This window comes from Orycteropus afer, unplaced genomic scaffold, assembly GCF_000298275.1.
Source record: "Orycteropus afer afer isolate SDZICR_OR568_19922 unplaced genomic scaffold, OryAfe1.0 scaffold00099, whole genome shotgun sequence".
In the NCBI taxonomy this organism is placed as follows: domain Eukaryota; kingdom Metazoa; phylum Chordata; class Mammalia; order Tubulidentata; family Orycteropodidae; genus Orycteropus; species Orycteropus afer.
Genome location: NW_006921686.1, coordinates 4,161,877 through 4,179,133, shown reverse-complemented (window position 1 = coordinate 4,179,133; position 17,257 = coordinate 4,161,877). Strand labels below are relative to the sequence as shown.

At 53.5% G+C, this 17,257-nt stretch overlaps 1 protein-coding gene across 1 annotated transcript in view; it reads right to left on the bottom strand.

Moving 5' to 3' along the window:
- The window catches only part of EML2 (EMAP like 2), a 33,509-nt gene extending 23,485 nt beyond the window's left edge, over nt 1-10,024 (bottom strand). Inside the window, 7 exon segments of the mRNA XM_007942901.2 lie at nt 3,789-3,918; nt 4,136-4,164; nt 5,964-6,068; nt 6,257-6,380; nt 6,468-6,686; nt 9,854-9,976; nt 9,979-10,024. Coding sequence (XP_007941092.2) covers nt 3,789-3,918; nt 4,136-4,164; nt 5,964-6,068; nt 6,257-6,380; nt 6,468-6,686; nt 9,854-9,976; nt 9,979-10,024 — 776 coding nt within the window.
- Nucleotides 10,025-17,257: the final 7,233 nt, after the last annotated feature.

Below are 17,257 nucleotides of genomic sequence, written 5' to 3'. Positions count from 1 at the left end.
GGATACAATCTACTTCTGTAAAGATTTACCGCCTCCGAAACCCAATAGGGGTTACTATGAGTTGGAATCAACTCGATAGCAGTGGGTTGGGTTGGGTTCTAGTCTATGATTAAAATTGATAATAAACATCACTAGGGATTCTGGATGGTCCGGTACAGGATGAGGACCATGGAGATGGGGGGCGTGACACCAACCCCAGTGACGCCACTGCTCTTCCCCAGGTCACCCCACGGCTCCCTCACCTTCTTAGAGTCTCTGCTCAGCTGCCAGCTCATCACAGAAGCTTTCTCTAAACACACTGTGAACACACCACTTCAAACTGCACACCCACACTCCCCATTCCTGCTTTATCCTCCACTGCACTCAACAGTAGCCGACATGCTAGCGATTTAACTTGCTTATCTTGGTTATTAAAAAGAGCTCTGGTGGAATGATACCTAAGGGATTTGACTGCTAACCAGAAGGCTGGTGGTTCAAACCCACTAGCCGCTCTGCAGAAGGAAGATGGGGGCAATCTACTTCCATAAAGATTTACCATCTTGGAATCCTAAAGGGGGTTGCTGTGAGTCAGAATCGACTCGATGGCAGTGAGTTTGGTTTTGGTTTTATCTTAAGTGTCTAATCCATTTTTTTCAGGGTCTGGTATACAACAAACACTGAGTTCAATACCTGCTGAAGGAATGGCTGTCCCTCCCCTGCTCAGAACTATCTATGGCTCCCCAGTGCTCCTACGAGAAACTCCAAGCTCCTCCCACTGCCCTAACTGATCCTGCCCCATTCCTAGCCTTAGCCAGGCTTCTGCTCTCTCTTGCTCTCTGATCTCAAGAGTTTCTTAAAATGTCAGGATCATTACTGCCATCTCAGGCCTTGGCACAAACCTTTCCCTTTGCCTAACGCACTTCAACCACCCCCCTTCTCAGTTGTAACCTCTTCCAAGCAGTCCTCGGGCTCCCTTCTTCCACTGTACTTACCCTACTCAGTAAAGCCCTGGTCTATTTGTTAACTGTGCACACTCCCCAATTAGACTGTGAGGTCCATGATGGCGAGACTGGGCTGTTTTGTTCACTTCCGTATCCCCTCCTCCAGGAAGCCCTCCTTGACACCCTGGCTGGGTCAGCTGCCCAGAATCCACCACACTGTGCTGTCACTGAATATATTTGTCTCCCCTGGATGGTGAGCCCCAGGAAGGCAGGGTCAAGGTGATCGGGGTCATTGCTGGGTTCCCAGCCCTCAGCCCAGTACACCAACACCAAAAAAAAAAAAAAATTTGAGAGTTGACCCGCAAATCCTTATCTTATAGAAACTGCTCCACCCTGTAGCTACTTTAGAGATGAGAACAGAGACCCACACTGATTTCTGCAGTCTCAGCTGCCTCTGATTACCAAGCCCTGCCTGGCACCACAGCTTGGCCTGTTTCCTGTGAATATTTCCAGCCACTCCAGCAACCTCCCTGCTTTCTCCATAGCGCACACCAAGGCACAGAGAGCCAAGCAAGGCCTGGGACCCAGGGATGCTGACCTCAAGCCAACTAGGCTCTTTGGCCAAAGCAAGAGCTACTCTTGCCTCAGATCTGCTCCGACTCCCTAGGAGAGGGCCCAGTCCCCTCTCTTGGCCTCAGTTTCCTCATATGGAAAGTGAGGATGACTGCCTACCTGCTGGCTTTAGGGAACTCTCAGAAAATGCTGGTTGTGAAAATACATTCTCAGTTCTACAAAAAACCCCAAACCTATTGTTGAGTTGATTTTGACTCACAGTGACCCTATGGGACAGAGAAGAACTGCCCCATAGGGTTTTTAAGGCTGTCAATCTTTACCGGAGCCAAGGCTAAACCAAACCCACAGACGTCGAGTGGATTCTGACTCACAGCGCCCCTAGAGGACAGAGTGGAACTGCACCACAGGGTTTCCAAGGCTGTCAATCTTTGTGGAAGCAAAGCCCAAACCAAACATAGAGCTGTCCAGTCAATTCTGACTCACAGAGCCCCTAGAGGACAGAGTGGAAGTGCCTCGTAAGGTTCCCTTCTCTATTGAAGAGGACTGCTCCATCTTTCTGCCGTGTAGCTGCTGGTGGTATCGAACTGCCAACCTTTCAGTTAACAGATGAGCACTTAACTGCTGCACCCCAAAAGAAAAGGTTTATATTATTCTAGGTATTCATACAGGAAAGAGGTTAGCCCAGTGCTCAGTAAACGTCGGTGCTGTTGTCAGCCATCATTGAGTCAGTCCGGACTCACAGCAACGCCGTGTGTTAGAACTGAACTGCTCTGTAAGGTTTTCTTGGCTGTAATCTTTACAGAAGCAGCTTGCCAGGCCTTCCTTCTGCACAACCGCTGGGTAGGTTTAAACCACCAACCCTTAGGTTAGCAGCCATTCCCCAACCACTCGCGTTACCCAGGCTCCTCCGATAAAGATTAGTTTATCAGTTCCCGTTAATGGGCACATATTATGAACTCAAGGAGCTCTGCTGGTGTAGTGGTTAAAACACTGGGCTGCTAACTCAAAGGTCAGTGATTCCAACCCACCAGCCGCTCCGCAGGAGAAAGATGAGGCAGTCTGCTTCTGTAAAGATCGACAGCCTTGGACAGTCTGTGGGGCAGTTCTACTCTGTCTGCTAGGGGTGCTATGAGTCGGAATCGACTTTATGGCAAAGGGTTTTTTTGTTTTCTTTTTCCGGTTGGTATGAGCTCAGCATCTTTACACATTATTGCACAATTCTATGAATCTGAGATCCTGAAAGCCATTTCTCAAAGGGAACTGATACTCAGAGAGGCAAGGTGACACAGGGTTACACTGCTAGCCAGAGTCTACGCTGGGATTCAAAGCCGCTTCTGTCAGCCTCTAAATCCAGGGCCCTTAGCCATTGCTAACCTCCCTCCTGTTTCTCAAATACATTAAGCTCATGCCAGCCTCAGGGTCCTTGCACCCGCTGGCCCTCTGCCTAGAACACATTCCTTCCAGTTCTTTCCACGCTAGTCCTAATTGTTCAGTTCTAAACTCCTAGGTCCCCTCCTCAAAGAAACCCAGCTACACCGCTCATATGATCTTAAGTTCCTGTCTTGCCAGCATTTATCAGCAACTGAAGTTATCTTGTTGATTTGATCACTGACTTGTTACCAAGTGCCATGAACACAGCTTCCCTGAGAATCTGACATGTGGCAGGTGTTCAGTAAACACGTGGTGCGTTAATGAATCATAAAAGCCCGGCCCACCTGCCTTCCTGTGGCCTCTTCAGAGCCAGGTCTGGATCCTCAGCCCCAGAGGCCTGAGAAGTCCCCGCTCAGAACTGAGTCCCTCCTGCCTGCAGCCCCACACTGAAACACTGTCTCCTCCTGACTTGGGGGGGCAGGTGCTGTCGTTAGGTGCTGTTGTGTGGCTTCTAACTCCTAGTGACCCTATAGGACAGGACAGAACTTCCCCACAGGGTTTCCAAGGCTGTTATCTTCCAGGAAGTAGACTAACACATCTTCCTCCCTCAGAGCGGTGCTTGGATTGGAACAGCCAACCTTTCTGTAAGCAGTTGAATGCTTAATCCTTGCTTCACCAGGGCACTTTACTTGAGGGGTTGTTGTTGTTGTTATGTGCCGTCGAGTCGGCCCCGACTCATAGCGACCCCTCCTTGGGTTTCCGAGGCAGTTATCACTACGGAAGTAGGACTGCCCAACCTTCCTTCCGAGGAGTGGCTGGTGGGTTTGAACCGCCAGCCGTCTGGTTAGCAGGCAAGTGTCTTAGCCACTATGCTACCAGAGCTCCCTACTTGAGGGGTAGAGGGGGATTAACACAAAAGGATACACCCAGTCCAGCTTGAGGCGGCAGGCAGGCAGCTCGGAGCGTGTATCCAGGCTGTACGTGGGCCCTAGTTCGTCCGGAATCAGCATGGGCACCGGACGGCCCCTCAAGAACATTTTCACCGAGCCCTCCTCTGCCGAGACACCCCAGAGTTCAGGCGCGGACACCAGCCCCAGCCCCACTCCTTCTCCCCTTCAGGCTGCACTTTTATTTATTTATTTACTAAGCAGATGGGGAAACCAACCGAGGCTAGAGAGCCCAAGACCCAGTAGGCAGGTCTCCTGACCTCCAGCTCCCAGCGCGCAACCCTGCAGGCCCCCAACCGAGCCCCTCCCCCTCTCCTCACTCACCCAAGCTGAAGATAACTTCTTTGGTTTTGCTGCCAGGAAAGGCAAAAAAAAAAGAAAAAGAAAAAGAAACAAAAGTTCCTTAGCGGGCAGGCCTGAAAGGAGAAACCACCACCCTTCCCAGCGCTTCCCCGACGTCTCCGACGAAGCGTGGCGCCGCGGAAGGAGCGGAGCGCTGGCTCTCTGCAGGCCGTGTGCTTTGCTCGGTTGAGCGTGCAGAGCCTAAGACACAGGCCCAGAGAGGCAGCGATCGCCCAAGATCACACAGCACGAAGTGGCAGGGAGGCGATCCTGGAAAAAGAGAGTCACCAGGGACCCCTCCCTCCTACTCAGCACGACGCGCACCCCCCCAAGCGCTCCCCACCTCCAATTCCCCAGCGTCCCAAACTTCAAGCAGCAAGAGACATGGTGAAGGTTTAAAGGAAGGGGTGTGTCTGCATTCCCGCCGCCAACGGGAAAGGGTGAAAACTCGCCGTCCTGGGTCTCTGGGGAAGGGGAAACTTAGGGTGCAGGCCCTGGGAGTGTGTGGGGGGGAAAGGGGTCTGCGAGAGGGTCTCACCCAGCTCCAAAGCTACTCATGGCGGCGGCCGGCGGAGCTTCGGGGCCGGGGGTGGAGCCGGGATCGGCTCCGCCGCTTCCGGCCCTGGGAGGCACCGCGCCGCCCCACCCAGGCCCGATCTCAGCGACCAAACCCTGGAGCCGGCGGATCACACCCGGTCCCCCATCCTGGGCTGTGGGATCCCTGTTACCAGGCTCTTTCGAGGGAGCGTGGTGATTGAAAGCCTGGGCTCAGGAACGCACCTGCTTCAGTTCGAGCCCCGGTTCGGCCAATTCCTAACTGTGTGGACAAGTTACTCACCCGCGTCCTGCCTCAGTTTCCTCATTTTAAAAATGGGGTAAAGTATTACCTCCAGAGTAGAGTGTTGCAAGGATTAAATTGTTTCATCTAAAGTCCCTGGTACATAGCGCTATTTGTGGATTGGCTTTTATTTTAAAAGAGTTGCAGTGCGCGGTTTTAGGCACCGGACTTCCAAACTCCCAACGAGTCTCCAAGGCCTGACCACGCCCATTGCATCATGACTCCACCCTCAGGTTTTAAACTCCGCCCATTCATTAAGTATGAGCCCGCCCGCGGGGAATTGACCACGCCCAACATTCTGATCACACCCCTTCTCTTTCTGACCTGGGCCCTGGGTTGAGACTCCCTCTGGCCTCCGTCCCCGCTCTGGCCCCACCAGGCACTCTGACCAAGTCCACTTTCACATGGCAGAGTCCCCAGTAGAGTCTCATCAGGCCAGCAGGAAGGCTCCGCCTTCTGTGGTTTGACCACGCCCACCAAGGGCCCCGCCCAACCCTCAAAAGAGGTCGGTTTCCGCCAGGCAGGGCCCCCTGCGATCTGACGCGCCCTCATCTGGTTTCACCTTCCCTGACCCCCACCCCAGGTTCTGATTCAGCCCAGACTGACACCTTGGACACGCCCTAAAATCCAATCACGCCCCTAGCTCTGATTCTTACCTTCCCCACAGAAAACTCCACTTAGATGTCTACTGGCCCCCTACCTCCCCACCTCCCGCACTCCTAGGGGACTTTCCTTTCATTTTAATAGCCACGCCCACAAACCTGGCTCCGCCCTGACGTCCACCCAGGCTCGCCCTGTCTTCGGTTGGTCTAGTTTTCACCCCCTCAATACTGACTCGGCCTTTCCAGACAGCACGCTTTGACCCTGCCACCTCGAGATGGTTCCCTCCAAGCCTCCAGCACTGTCTCAGCGTTCAGAACTGTGCGCCTCAACTCTGACTTCCGTGACATGACCCAGACACCTCACACTTACCCTTCCTTCTTGGCGCTACAATTGCTGCTCGAGGAAGTGGTGCGGCTGCGGGGATCCTCGCGGCGCACCGAGGCCAGGCGCTCCGGTGACAAATAGCGGCGGCCACTGAGAAAACAGAACACACAGTTGGAGGCTGCGAGGCTGGCTGGCGAGCGCCGCGGGCGGCCACAGACCTGCCGGCCCCCTCCACTTCTGGAGCTCGGGCCCACGAGTCCCTCTTTCTCCACAGATACCGCCTCAGGCGTCCACAAGGTCTTGGGAGCAGGCTGGGGACCCCAGATTTCCTGCCTTACCTGCGCCCGGAGGTGGTCTCCTTCTTGGGAGAAGATGGAGACGTGGCATAGCCTCCCACACGCCGCGGGGGTCCCGAGCCATTGAGGGGTGTCCTGGTGGGAAGGCCTTTCAAGAGTTGACACACTGGACGGATAGGGTTAGAGGGCAGAGCAGGGTGAGTGTGAGGTTCCGGGGCTCGCCCCCCCCATCCTTCCGGTCTAGAGACGATACCCGAGGCGGTGGTGCCTAGGCGCGGGGGTGCCCGACCCTTGGGGGTGCCGCGCGCGCGCAGCGTCGCGCCTTGTTCCTCGCACGCCCGCAGACGACGCAGCGCGTCCGCCAGCGCCGCCTTCAGGACCGCCAGCTCGTCTTCCTGCAGCTGCAGGCGCTGCTCCAGCGCCGACACGCGGTCGTCCACCTCCATGCCGCTCGTCCCCGACAAGTTGTCATCTGGAAGGCGGGTGGGGGGAGCGCTGGCTGCAGGGGGCACCCCGGAGCTGCAACGCCACGCCGGAGGCGTCCCTCCCACCTACTCAGGTCTGTGCGGAGGCCAGCCACGCCCCCTTCCCCTCCCGCAACCCCGGGCTGCGACGCTTGTACATCAGCGAAGGCAGACGGCGCCGAAGGGGAAGGAAATCCCCACTAGTCCCCAGTCCTCGCCCCACACTACTCTCTCAGTCTCAGCGCCCTAGCCATGTGACCTTGGAGAAGTCCCTTCCTGCTAAGATTCAGCGATTCCAGGCGCAAGTCGAAGATGACTCGACCCTGGTTTTAAGGTTCAATGACTAAGAAAATGAGTATGTATGAGTAACATCAAGATTTGAGAGCTGACATCAACCCTCTCTGAGTGACAAGGACGTTCTAGAATTGATCCCCGATGTTCTCTGACAAAAACCAATATTCTATGAAGGCTACTGTTCCTCAGACTTTCCAACCAATAAGATTTAGTTTTCCCTTTTCTCTCCTCTGCTCACCAGGGGATTCGACCCCAGAGGCACCTGCAAGGACAGAACTTCTGCGACCCCTGGCGGCAGAATTAGGGCCTGCAGCAGCGCATCAAAGACCCGAGGAAAGGAAATGAGGATTGGAGTCTGACACCCAAACTCTTTTCTCGAGCTGGTGGTTCGCCCCCTCTCTCTCTCTTCTGTACCCCACGCTGCAGATACGTCTTTCTCCCTTCTCTGCACACCAGGGGTGCAGCCAAATGACTCCTGCACTTCCCCCTAACCTCCTCCTGCATTTTCCCGGAGTAGGAGGGACGGAGGACAGAAGTGCCCCCCTCCCCCCTTCCCTGCCAAACCACTCGTACCAAGACTTATGGCTCTGCACACCCCAGGAGGCCCTGGCTCCCAGCCCGGTGGAAGTAAAGGAGGTGTCATAAGCTGGGATGGGGCATGGAGGTCGCACCTGCCATCTCGCGTCCGTGAGCTGCCCAGCCCTCTGGTCGCGCTGTCTGCAGTGGCGCCGCCTGCCCCTCCCCACTCTGCCCCCCGCAGCCCAATGGCAGCCCTGGCCTCGCCCGCCCTGCCCCCACCGGCGCCTCCCAGGTCTAGAGAGGCTAGACCTGCATTGGAAGGTGGGGGCCTCGCGAAGTCGAAGGGAGAGAGCTCCACGGACAAGGAACCGGAAAAAAAAAGAGGGATCTCAGGGTCCTGCTAGCATCGCGGTTCGCAAAGGAAGAAAGTAAGAACAGAGTTTGGGAGGAATGCGCAGAGACACGCCCAAGTTCGCACAGCCAATAGGAGGGGGAACAGGGGTCCAATCACTTGGTTGTGCGGAGCCCCAGTTTACCTGCCATTAATAATCCTACCGAAACAGAGATGTGATGTTATTGGGAGCAAAAGACTTAGCATGCTTCCTGGCTCATGCTGTGCGGAGTATAATTAAATATAATCCTTGCACCTAATGCTCAATGAAGGAGCTCTGGTGGTGCAGTGCCTAAGGCACTTGACTGCGAACCAGAAGGCTGGCGGTTCAAACCCACCAGCCACTCCTCGGAAGGAAGATGGGGCAATCTACTTCTGCAGTGATACTGCCTCGAAAACCAAAGGAGGGGTCGCTATGAGTCGGGTCCGACTCGATGACACAGAACAACAACAACAATGCTCTCTGGGGCCTCTGGGTAGCACCGATGGTTTGCTGTGACTGCTAAAAGAAAGGTTGGCAGTTTGAACCCACCCAGTGGTACCGCGGAAGAAAGGCCTGGTGATCTCCTGTGCTAAAGATTGTAGTAAACAAAACAAAACAAAAACAAGCCTATGGAGCAGTTCTACTTCTACACATGGGGTCGCCATGCGTTGGGACTCCATGGCAGTGGGTTTGGTGTTTATTTTCTAATGCTCCCTGCAACTCTGGTTGTTAAGTGCCATTAAGCAGATTTCAACTCATAGCAACCCGATGGGACAAAGTAGAACTGCCCCCATAGGGTTTAACAAGCCATAAAGTCCTCTGAGTTGGAATTGACTGGAGGACAAATTTTATTATTATTATTATTATTATTAATAAAAACATTTAGGAGGGCGATTGCCAGTCTGTCTCCTGCAGAGCTGATAGGTGCGTTTGAACCATGGTGCCACCAGGGCTGCTCCTTGCAACTCTAGGAGGTGTATTATTATACTCATTGAAGGAGTGGGGTATGGGAGGAAGGGGATGGAGGCCCAGAGAGGTGAAGTTACTAATGCAAGGACACACAGCCAATCTCATGACAGAACCAGCGCTTGAACCCAGGCTGACCTCTGGCCTGTCTTAGGGACCCTGTCATCCTGCCTTTTAGAGGGGCAAGGAGAACAAAACACACATTCTGGGTCCTCTGGCACTGGGGCGTGTACTCAGGGAAGTGAACCCCCAAACTGGAAGACAGTCCTTTCTAAGTCCCCACTGAGTGAAATAGAGGGGTTCTCACCTTGAGCCTTCAGCCCCCACCCCACAGAGGTTGTCTGCATTCTGACACCTTGGCCTACCTGCAACCCCTCATCAGGGGTGACCCAAGCCCTGTGCTCTCTCTTGACTGTTCCCCCTCCCTCTGCAGCCCTTTTCCCTGGTTCCAACCCCCACCTCTCACTTCTCTTCCTCTCCTCTGGGTCTGACACCAATAGCCCTTCTGGTTGAGCAGATCCATTTGTCTAGGGGAAAAGGGTGGGTCCTAATGGGTGGGAGGGGCAGGGTCTGAGGATTTGGGGCACAGTGAAGGCAAAGTCCTCTGACCGCCCTACCCAGTCCCACACCCTGACCACAGCCCAGCACCCCCCTCTTCCCTGTCTGCCTCTGATCTGCCAGGAAGAGGGAGGAAGGCCCCTGAGGCTTGAGAGGGGCTAGGGAGAACCGGGTTCCAGGTTCATTTGACCCCCAGGCCTCCCCCTCTTCCAACGCCAAGCTTCTGTGGGTTCTACCTCTTCTCTCTGTCTAGGCTCCTTGCAACAGGAAGGATCCCAGTGGGTGGGAGGATGGGATCTGGGCTTTGGGAAGCGGAGGCCTTGCTCTGGGGTCAGGGTCTGCTAGGGGAAGAAGAGGGTCCTCGTCAAGGGACGAGGATGGGGACTTGGAAAAAGGAGGCTGGGCAGAAGGCGATGAATCCACCCTGGGCGGGGCCGGGGTCGGAGCTGAGGAAGGGGTCTCACCGTTGCAGTATTGTAGCAACGAGGCCGTGTCGTAGAGGCCGCAGAAGGCAGGGCCGCGCTCCGCCATCGCCCCGCCACAGCCACCGCCGGCCCCCCTCGCCCCAGCCCGGGCCCGGTCCCCCCCCCAGGCCCTGCCTCCCGTTGCCATAGCAACGCCCTCCGATCCAGCATCCCCAGCTCAGCCTGCCCGGCATCAGGCGGCGGGCGCCGGACCTGGCACCCGAGTCATCCCCCACGATGCCCAGAAAAGGAGCTCGGGACACCCCAGGCCAGGCCCCCCTCAACCCAATCTTCGGGTCGGGATTGGCTGCGTGGAGATGCCCCTGGGTACCGTCTGGCCCCGCCCACAAACGGCGCCTCTTCTCTCTCTGGACCCTCGCCTGTTTGCAACCAATGAGAGCCTGTCGCGCAGGCCCCTCCGCCAATAGAAATGCAGAAAAATTGGAAGGGGCAGGCTTTCCTGCTTTTCAGCCTGGAGCGTAGCCCCCGGCTCTTGGAGAAGGCTGGGATGGAAGAAGACACTCCCAGCTCTTTCAAACCTCTTTGCTAACCAAAAAACCCTTGCAAGACCAGGACCCAACCCTAGAGCCTCAAACCCACACAGGTATCCACTAGCTACGCCCTTAAAGTCTTTATTCTAGCCCAGTCCATGGATCCCTGGTGTATTAGACCTAGCCCCGCCTCCAGAGCTCTTAGCTCCACCCCCAGAATCCTGCGGGAGCCAACGTTCTATTCCCGCCCACCGAGCCTTTGGCCCTGCCCCCTTAATGTCCGAAGTCTTTAGCACTTCGCTCAGCTCCCGGAGTCCTTGACCTGGCCTTCTTACAGGATTAGCTCCGTCCTCGGAGTTTAGAACCCTTCCCCTCAGGTCTGTTCCTAACATTTCCTTCCACGTTGTGTCCCCAGGTCCTCAGCTCCGCCCTCTGCTAGAATTACACCTCCCACAACTGCATGATCCAGTCCGGGTCTTGGCATAGGCCCAACTGTGAGGCGAGGAGGGGCTGGTAGTGTCAGTCGGAGCTGGCTCCGAACTGAGCGGGGGCGGGGGAGAGGGGAGGGTAGAAAACATGGTAGTGGATTTGAAGAGAACTGTCCCGCCTTCCCCAATTCCCCACTGAGGGTCAGCAACTAGAAATGAACCATATCATGATTTGTAGACAGGAGAAACTAAGCCTAGAACGGGAGCCGATTTGCCTCTGGACACGTAGGCCAACGGTTAAGGCACAGGGCTTTGGAATCATACTGGCCTGGTTCAAATCTTGATGTCACCACTTTCTGGCTGTGTGACCCTAAGCCTCTTAAAAAGGAGGGGGAAGGCGGTGTCTTAGTGTTGCCTATCTCTAACACTGAGGAACCCCGATGGCCCAACGGGTAAGCATGCAACAGCCCACCCAAAGATCAGCTGTTCCAACCTACCAGAGGCTCCAGGGAGAAAGCCTAAAAATTATTTATTTAAATTTAGAGTAATTTAGTAAGACCCTGTAATTTAGGGTCACTGTGAGCCAGAATTGACAGAAGACGAAAACAACCTTTTTCACTTATTCAAAACTGTTTATTGAATATCTGCTATGTACCAAAAGAGGCCTAGTGGTGCAGTGGTAAAGCGCTCGGCTGCGAACCCAAAGGTCAGCGATTGGAACTCACTGATTGGGAGGGAAAGATGTGGCAGTCTGCTTCCATGAAGACTACAACCTTGGAAACTACGAGGCAGTGCTACTCTGTTCTGTGGCGTTGCTGTGAGTCACCATCCGGTTTCTTTGGCGCTACGTCCCAAGCTCTGTTCTAGGTGCTGAAGTTCCAAAAATGACCAAGTGAGCCCCAGAGTTTGCTCTCATTGCTCTTACAATAAAGAGCCCTAGTGGTTCAGTAGGCGCTCTGGTGGTGCAGTGGTGAAAGCATTCAGTTACTAACAAAAACGTCAGTGGTTTGAACCCACCAGCCGCTCTGTGAGAGAAAGAGGAGGCAGTCTGCTTTCCTAATGATTAACAGCCTTGGAATCCCTCTGGTGCAGTTCTACTCGGTCCTCTAGGGGCGCTGTGACTCAGAATAGATTCCACCAGAATAGGTTTGGTTTGGGCTTTGTCTCTGTCAAGATCAACAGCCTTGGAAACCCTGTAGGGGCAGTTCCACTCTGTCCTCTAGGGGCGCTGCGAGTCGAAATAGATTTGACCACAGTGGGTTTGGTTTGGGCTTTGCTAGAGGAGCTCTAGGGGCTCTGGTGGCCTAGGGCTAAACAGAAGGCGGGCGGTTCAAACCCACCAGCCATTTTACAGAAGGAAGAATGGGCAATCTACTTCCATAGAGATACCGCCTCAGAAACCCAAGGAGGGGTCGCTATGAATCAGATCCGACTCAACGGCAGTGGGTTTGGGTTTTTTTTTTTTGGTTCTGTAAAGATTGACAACCTTGGAATCTCTATGGTGGGGCAGTTCTACTGATGGGAGTAGGTTATTTTGTTTTGTTTTTAGGTTCATCTTGCAGTTTAAAGGAAAAAAGTCAGCATACTCAAAATGAACAATAACGAAGAGACCACAAGCTGTAAGACAGCGTCAAATCCAAATAAGGACAAGGAAGATAATAAGACTAGGTGATATGATCCAGAAGAGTGGAAGGCTGAGGCTCACTTACAGAGGGACCTCTGCAGAGATGACATTTGAGCTGAGATGTAAATGACAGGAAGTAAGCAATCGCGGATGGAGTTGAGGAGGAAAACTTCCCAGACAATGGGAACAGCAAGTGCAAAGATCCTGGGGTAGATACCGGTTTGAAATGTTCCTGGAGCAGCAAGAAGGCTACGGAAGACAGAATAAAGGGCAAGAGGAGAGGAGGAGGCGAGGATGTCAGGCAGGCGATGGGCTGGACAGACCATGTAGGGCCTTGCGAGCTTGGGAAGATGTTTCGATTTCTCTTTGAGTCTTCCGTGAGCTCCAGTGGGACCATGTCTGTGAACCACTCAGTAGCCCGGTGCCTGGCACATCTTCCCATGGCTGTTGAGCCAATCCCAACTCCTGGCAACCCCACATGTTACAGAGTAGAGCTGCTCCATAGAGTTTCCTTGGTTGTCATCTTTCCAGAAGCGGATTGCCAGGCCTTTCTTCCGCAGTGCCACTGGTGGGTTCAAAACACCAACCTTGTGGTTAGTCAAATGCAAACCATTTGCTCCACGGAGGGGCCTTCCTGCCACATAACAGGCAGGCAGAAATGCTGGCAAATACTAGTCACTTCCCAGCGGGGGTCACCTACTATGTGCTATCACATGGTCACAAAAATAGACATTATTGCTCTAAGCCCAGAACCGATCGTATTACTGGCAGGAACGAAGCAGGACCCCAGGCTTCCAGCCTCCCAAGTTCACCGCCTTCCCTCACTTCCCGTGAGCTCAGATTCTAGGGGTGGGGAGAGTCAGACTCCTACATACTGAGCCGAATGGTGTCAGGGCTGTCGCAGGAGTGTCCCCAGAGGACTGGGGGAGCCCAGGGGATTCGGATCCTAGGGGATCCATCTGGACGGGGTTGGGGGGTGGAACCAGGAAGAGGATGAGGAACAGCTAGCAGAAGAGCCGGTGGCTTGTGGCAGGGAAGGGGACACACAAAGATGTCCCTCCCTTGCCCTCTGGGGGCTCCCAGCCTGAGGACGGGGACAAGACACGGGTGGGGGCAGAGTGACTTTGGCCCAAAGGCTCTGCTTTTCCTCCTCTGCAAATGGGAGTCACCCCACCGCCCCCTCCCAGGGGAGAACAGCAAGTTCAAATTACAGTGTGCTCCACACAGCGGCTCTGAGCAGTGAGTGGAGCTAGTTTTACGGCAAGTGCTCCGGAAGGGAGATGTCTAGGACCTGAAGGACAGGAGGGGTGGGGGCGGCTCTGCCCTGGAATGGGGGATGGGGGTGGGGAGGGGGAGAGCTCACGGTATCCCTTTTTTATCTGTTTTTCTTCCCCACTCCCACCCCCCAGGTTCCTTCCCCATGCTGCCTCCCACATGGTAAGTATCTGGTGACAGACATAGAAATCTGTCTCTCTTGATGTCTCTGCCTGGAAGTTGGGGTTTAAATTTGGACATCATGGGTGCTCCCTCTCTCATCCCTCATGAATGATGTCACCTGGAGAATGGAGATCATAGTATCTCGCTGCAGGGCTGTTGTGAGGATCCAATGAGATTAAAAACAGCAAACCCCTGCATGAATTTGGACTAGGAACCTTTTCGTTGGTAGCCCAGCACTTAACCATTCACACCATCCAGGAACTCACAGATATGCAGTGTAATGGATTGAATTGTGTCCCCCAAATATATGTGTCAACTTGGCTGGACTATGATTCTTGTTGTTATTTGCCATCGAGTCGGACCCGACCCATAGCAACCCCTCCTTGGGTTCCAAGGCAGTATCAGTACAGAAGTAGATTGCCTAACCTTCCTTCTGAAGAGTGGCTGGTGGATTTGAACCGTAAGCCTTCTGGTTAGCAGTCAGGTGCCTTAGGCACTGCACCACCAGAGTTCTTTAGTATTATATAATTATCCTCCATGTTGTGATCTGATGTAATTACCCTGTGTGGTAAACCCTCACATCTATGATGTTACTGAGGCTGGAATAGAGACAATTACGTTAACAAGGCAGGATGCAATCGACAGAATTAGGTTGTAGCTTAATTGCCTTTGAAATATAAAAGGGATTAAACAGGGAGCAGAGAGCAGAGGGACTTCCTACCAGCAAGAAAGGAAAGCCCGGAGCAGAGTGCATCCTTTGGATACGGGGTCTCTGCGCTGAGAACCTCCTAGACCCAGGGGAAGATCCTTGCCAAGACACACGGAGCCCTCCAGGGGATGCCAGGTCTACGGATGTTGAAAGGAAACAAGGACCTTCTCCAAAGCCAACGGACAGGGAAAGTCTTTCCCTAGAACTGTTGTTGTTGTTGTTATGTGCCGTCGAGTCAAACCCGACTCATAGCGACCCCTCCTTGGGTTTCCGAGGCAGTATCACTACGGAAGTAGGATTGCCCAACCTTCCTTCCGAGGAGTGGCTGGTGGGTTTGAACTGCCAGCCATCTGGTTAGCAGGCAAGTGTCTTAGCCACTATGCTACCAGATCTCCCTCCCTAGAATTAGTGCCCTGAATTAAAATTTCTAGCCTCCTAAACTCTCTGGTAGCGTAGTGCCTAAGGCAGTTGACTGCTAACCAGAAGGCTTGCGGTTCAAACCCACCAGCCACTCCTCGGAAGGAAGATGGGGCAATCTACTTACGTAGTGATTCCACCTCGGAAACCCAAGGAGGGGTCGCTATGAGTCGGGTCCGACTCGACGACATATAACAACAACAAACTGTGAGAAAATAAATTTCTGTTTGTGGAAGCCACCCCCTTGTGGTATTTCTGTTATAGCAGCACTAGAGAACTAAGACACAAAGTAAGTATCTGATGAAATGAATTGAACCCCATTCTGTGTTCTGTGACTGAGACAGCCTCAGCCCTGTCCTCCTGGGGCTCACAGTCCAGTGGTAGAAATGATTGTATGTTAAATGAATGAATGAGCTAACTTTGAGACAGGCTTGGAGAAACTTGACGAAAATCAAAGGGAGGCATTTCAGACGGAGAAAACAGCTGGCACAAAGGCTGGAGAACTGGGAAGAGTTTGAAGAGTTAGGAAGTCAGGGGAAGAAGGCTGAAAAACCTCAGCGAAGGCCTTGGGGGCCATCAAGAGGAGCCTGGGCTTTCTTCCTGGGCACTGGGGAGCCACACCAGGTTCCGAGCAGGTGTCTGAGTCTCCTAGTGCTGCTGTAGGACTAATGCCACAAGTGGGCGGCTTCATAGAACACAAATGCAACTTCTCACAGTTTGAGAGTCTGTAAGTCCACACTGACCATGTTAATTGCATCTTTATCAGTAGTTCTGGCCATTCCTTGTTTTGTAAGATGATCCTCCCAGGGCGTCTGTCCTCCCTGTGTGTGTGTGTGTGTGTGTGTGTGTCTGTTTTTGTGTTTTTATAACTCAGAGGGGGTCAGGTCTAGGACACACCCTACACTGGTGTGACCTCATTAACATAACAAAAGACAACCTCTATTTCTATAAAGGCTCACGTTCACGGGCTGGCGGTAGATGCCATCAAGCCTGTTCCAATTCACAGCGACCCCATGGACAACAGCATCCTGCACAATCCTTGGGGTCCTCGCCGTGTGTGAGCCCATCCTTGTAGCCGCTGTGTCAGTCCATCTCATTGAGGGTCTTCCTCTTTGACAACGACCCTCTACTCCATCAAGCATGATATCCTTCTCCAGGGACTGTTCCCTTCTGACAACGTGACCAAAGTAACATGACAAAGATAACACGACTCTGTCTCACCATCCTCTAAGGAGCATGCTGGCTGTACTTCATCCCACATAGATTTGTTTGTTCTTCTGGCAGTCCATGGTATACAAAAAAATAAAAAGAAAAACAAAACTCACAGGCATTGAGTCGATTTGACTCATAGTGACCCCTCCTTGGGTTTCCGTGGCAGTATCTCTACAAGAGTGAATTGCCCAATCTTCCTTCTGAGGAGTGGCTGGTGGGTTTGAACCAGCAGCCTTCTGGTTAGTAGTCAAATGCCTTAGGCACTACGCCACCAGAGCTCCCACGGTATACAGTATTCGTTATTCTTTACCAATACCACAATTCAAAGGCATCAGTTCTTCTTTGGTGCCCCCCTTAGTCATTGTCCAACTTTCTCATGCGTATGAGGCAATTGAAAATACCATGGCTTGGATCAGGTGCACCTGAGTCATCAATTAGAGTTACCAAACCAAAAAGCCAAATCAGTCATCGTTAAGTTAATTCTGACTAATGGGACCCCATGTGTACAAAACAGAAGTGCAGTCCATGGAGCTTTCATGGCTATAACCCTTTGGAAATAGCTTGATGGGACTGTCTTCTAAAGGACTTCTGGGTGGGTTCGAACCACCAACCTTTCAGTTAGTAGCTGAGCGCTTAAACGCTTGCACCATCCGGGGGCCTTTTTTACAGGTACAAGGGATAGGGTTTCAACACTTGTTTTGAGGGAGACAGAATTCAATGCAAAGCTGCAGGGTCAGAGGGGCAGGGTCTGAGTTATGCTTCAGGAAGACCTCTCTGTCAGCCTGTGCAAGGGAAGGCGGTGTCTGGGAGGAAGAGAGGCAGGACTGAGGCAGGAGGTCAGGGCCAAGGAGGATCCTGGCCCAGAGCAGGTGTTAGAGAGGAAGCCTGGAGGAGTCTGCCACCAAAGCCAGCCTGTCACCCGGGATGCCCAGAAAGGGGCTGCAGGGCTCGTCCTCCGCCACCAGGGGGCAGCCAGGAGCCCCTGGGTTGGAAACTCAGCAGCTCCTCCCAGGTTGAGGATGTTAGCACTGGGGTTTGGAGATGGGGGGTGGTGTGTGTGAAGCCCCAGCTGGGAGTCCCCCTCCC